General features: G+C 42.3%; 1 protein-coding gene across 3 annotated transcripts in view; it reads left to right on the top strand.

Moving 5' to 3' along the window:
• The window catches only part of LOC113823426 (protein FAM135A), a gene marked incomplete in the record, with an annotated part of 146,200 nt that overhangs the window by 136,056 nt on the left and 7,644 nt on the right, over positions 1-2,500 (top strand). For all 3 annotated transcript variants that reach the window (XM_070124692.1, XM_070124690.1, XM_070124691.1), the window contains 3 exon segments: positions 1-1,784; positions 1,903-2,082; positions 2,237-2,438. The exon segment at positions 1-1,784 is cut by the window's left edge and continues 1,121 nt beyond it. In XM_070124692.1, coding sequence (XP_069980793.1) covers positions 1-1,784; positions 1,903-2,082; positions 2,237-2,438 — 2,166 coding nt within the window.

The following is a 2,500-nucleotide window of genomic DNA, read 5'->3' as shown; positions in this document are numbered from 1 at the left end:
GATACAGAATCCTCTTCAGAAATCAACCACAAAGGGCCACCACCTCCAAGACCCATGCGTTTAGACAGAAAACCACCTGTTCTCTCTAATGTTGAAGTTGGCCTTGTATCTGCCACAGACTCCACACTACTACAGATTGGAGGGGAGAAAGTAGAGTCAATAACACTGAATAAAAAGTTGACATCGCCAGTAAAGAAAACACCAGACAATCCAAAACCTCTTATCCTCCAGCAGGATTCATCTTCCAATAGTGATATCACATCAGAGCGCAGTGGTTGGGTCTCAAATTCTAGCAGACAAAGTTCTGGTTCATCAAGTGGGCAGATCAGTCCTGATTTAGACATAAAACAGTTTCCTATAAAAGATATGCTTACTGCAACTTCCACCACCCAGTATAAGAATGGAAGCAAATCTAGTGGGCCAGACTCCAGTGCGAGAAACAACAGTGCAGGGAATGTTAATGGAGTCAAAATAAATGGGACAAAAGTCAACGGGTCTAAGTCAAGCAGAAGCAAACAAAGTGGAAGCAAGGCAAATGGACCTCCAACAGCCAAGACACCTGTTAATGATGCACCTGTAAAGACAATAACTGGAGTTAAGTACAAAAATAAAGGGTCAAGAAGTCCAGCCAACCAGAGAGTGAGTCGTTCTGAGTCCAGAGGACAGAATCACAAAGCTGCTGGCAAGGAGGTTACACAGAGATCAGCCTCTAATGATCAGTTACAGGTCAAACAAAGAAAGAGTCCACACAGGAAAGAAGTTAAAAAGTCTCAGTCGCTGCAGAGAGTAAACCATTCTAATCGACCAGAATCTCATGTGTATGAGGAAGTACCACTTCCCCCTCCCCCAAAAGAATTTCAGGACCCATCACCTGCTCTCAGGGAAGCTTTAAGACGTGGGGGGTTTGCAACTACAGGAAGAATCCCCAGGGAGGACAGAGGAGCCAAACGTGCTGCCATTACAGCATATAAGGATAGACCGAGGAGTGAAAGTCCAAAGACCGAAACTGGAAGAGCTCAGAGAGATGATGACCACAAAACTGAAAGAAGTCATGGAAACAGTTCCAAAACCATCACACCAAGACACAGTGGAGAGTTTGAACTTGAAGACATTAGCCATGTATATGAAAGTGTAAGTGAAGTTTTGAATGATGTAAAGAGAAGTTCTAGGAAATCAGGTCATGTACATGACAAATTCAATTCTTTACCTTCAATGAGGAGAAGAAACCAACAGACAACAACAGGAACTGGTAGACCAGAAAAGAGGGGACCAAACAGAAAAACAGCAGGAACACCGGACCGTTTGTCAGAGCCAACACCTACAAAACTCAACCAACATTATATTAATGGAACAGAACGTGTTAGGACACAGTCTGCACCTCCACCTATCATTGATAAGAGCGACTCTTTTAAGGATCACTCTAGCTTACGTGAAGCAAGAGAAACAAGGTTACAAAAAAGATCTGACCCCTTTTCTACCAAATCTGAACCTCCAACTCATTTGGCAGACAGTAAGTGTACCTTGTTAGAGCTCTTCCTGGAGCAGCAAGGAAGAAGCGTATGGGCTCACCGTGAAGCACAAAGAGAACTCCTGAAGGCAGCGCAGAATGCAGCCAAAAAGGAAGCTGCTGTTAATGCAGAAGCTCAACTGCAAGATGTTGCCAGGAAGGCAGAGGAGCAGGCCAAGGGAGGCTCTGACATGAAAGTCAAGCCAGATATTATGAATGATGCATTTGATGACAGCATGTCTGACATTCCTCCACCTCCAAGACCTCCATCACCAAGGTATTTTATCTCTTTTTCTGTTATAAGTAACATAAAAGAATGTAGAGTAACCTAAATTAGTCTTGGGTTTGCAGTTATACATAATAATCTAGAAATCCCCCACCTCTATACTCTTCAGGGACAGAGGTGAGCCAAAGTGCACGTGCCCGTCTGAACTACGTAAGGAACGTGGCCGGCTAGAGGATCCGCCAGATTTACTACCCCCAAAATTAGTTCCACCAGTAGCGGATACTCTTGCATTCGTCAAGGCAAAAGAAGAGTTCATGCAGCAAATAAACTTCCAGGGCCTTCTGTATAGGTATAAGAAAGATTACATTATATTCAATACCTGGATCTCAGTTTATGACTGAAGTATATTGCTTATTTAATCTGAATTCAAATTAGTTTGAATTATACCATTTGTGTGATGATAAGGTATATAATTTGCTCATTTTTTCAATTTTTTTTTTCAGTGATTTTAGTGGCTTGGCCTCCACTGTACCGTACTTCCATGTGAGTGATGACTGTCGAGTACTCTCACCCGATGGTCTTCACTTAATCATTTGTGTTCATGGTTTAGATGGGAACTCTGCTGACCTTAGGCTTATCAAGACTTATTTAGAAATAGGCCTTCCAGGAGCCAATCTAGATTTTCTCATGTCAGAGCGAAATCAGGTAAGATTTATTTTTTAGAAATTATGCTTTATAACCCTATTGCGGTTTGTATGACTGAATTT

This window comes from Penaeus vannamei, chromosome 8 (genome assembly GCF_042767895.1).
Source record: "Penaeus vannamei isolate JL-2024 chromosome 8, ASM4276789v1, whole genome shotgun sequence".
NCBI classification, from domain to species: Eukaryota; Metazoa; Arthropoda; class Malacostraca; order Decapoda; family Penaeidae; genus Penaeus; species Penaeus vannamei.
This window is presented reverse-complemented; position numbering and strand designations above follow the sequence as displayed.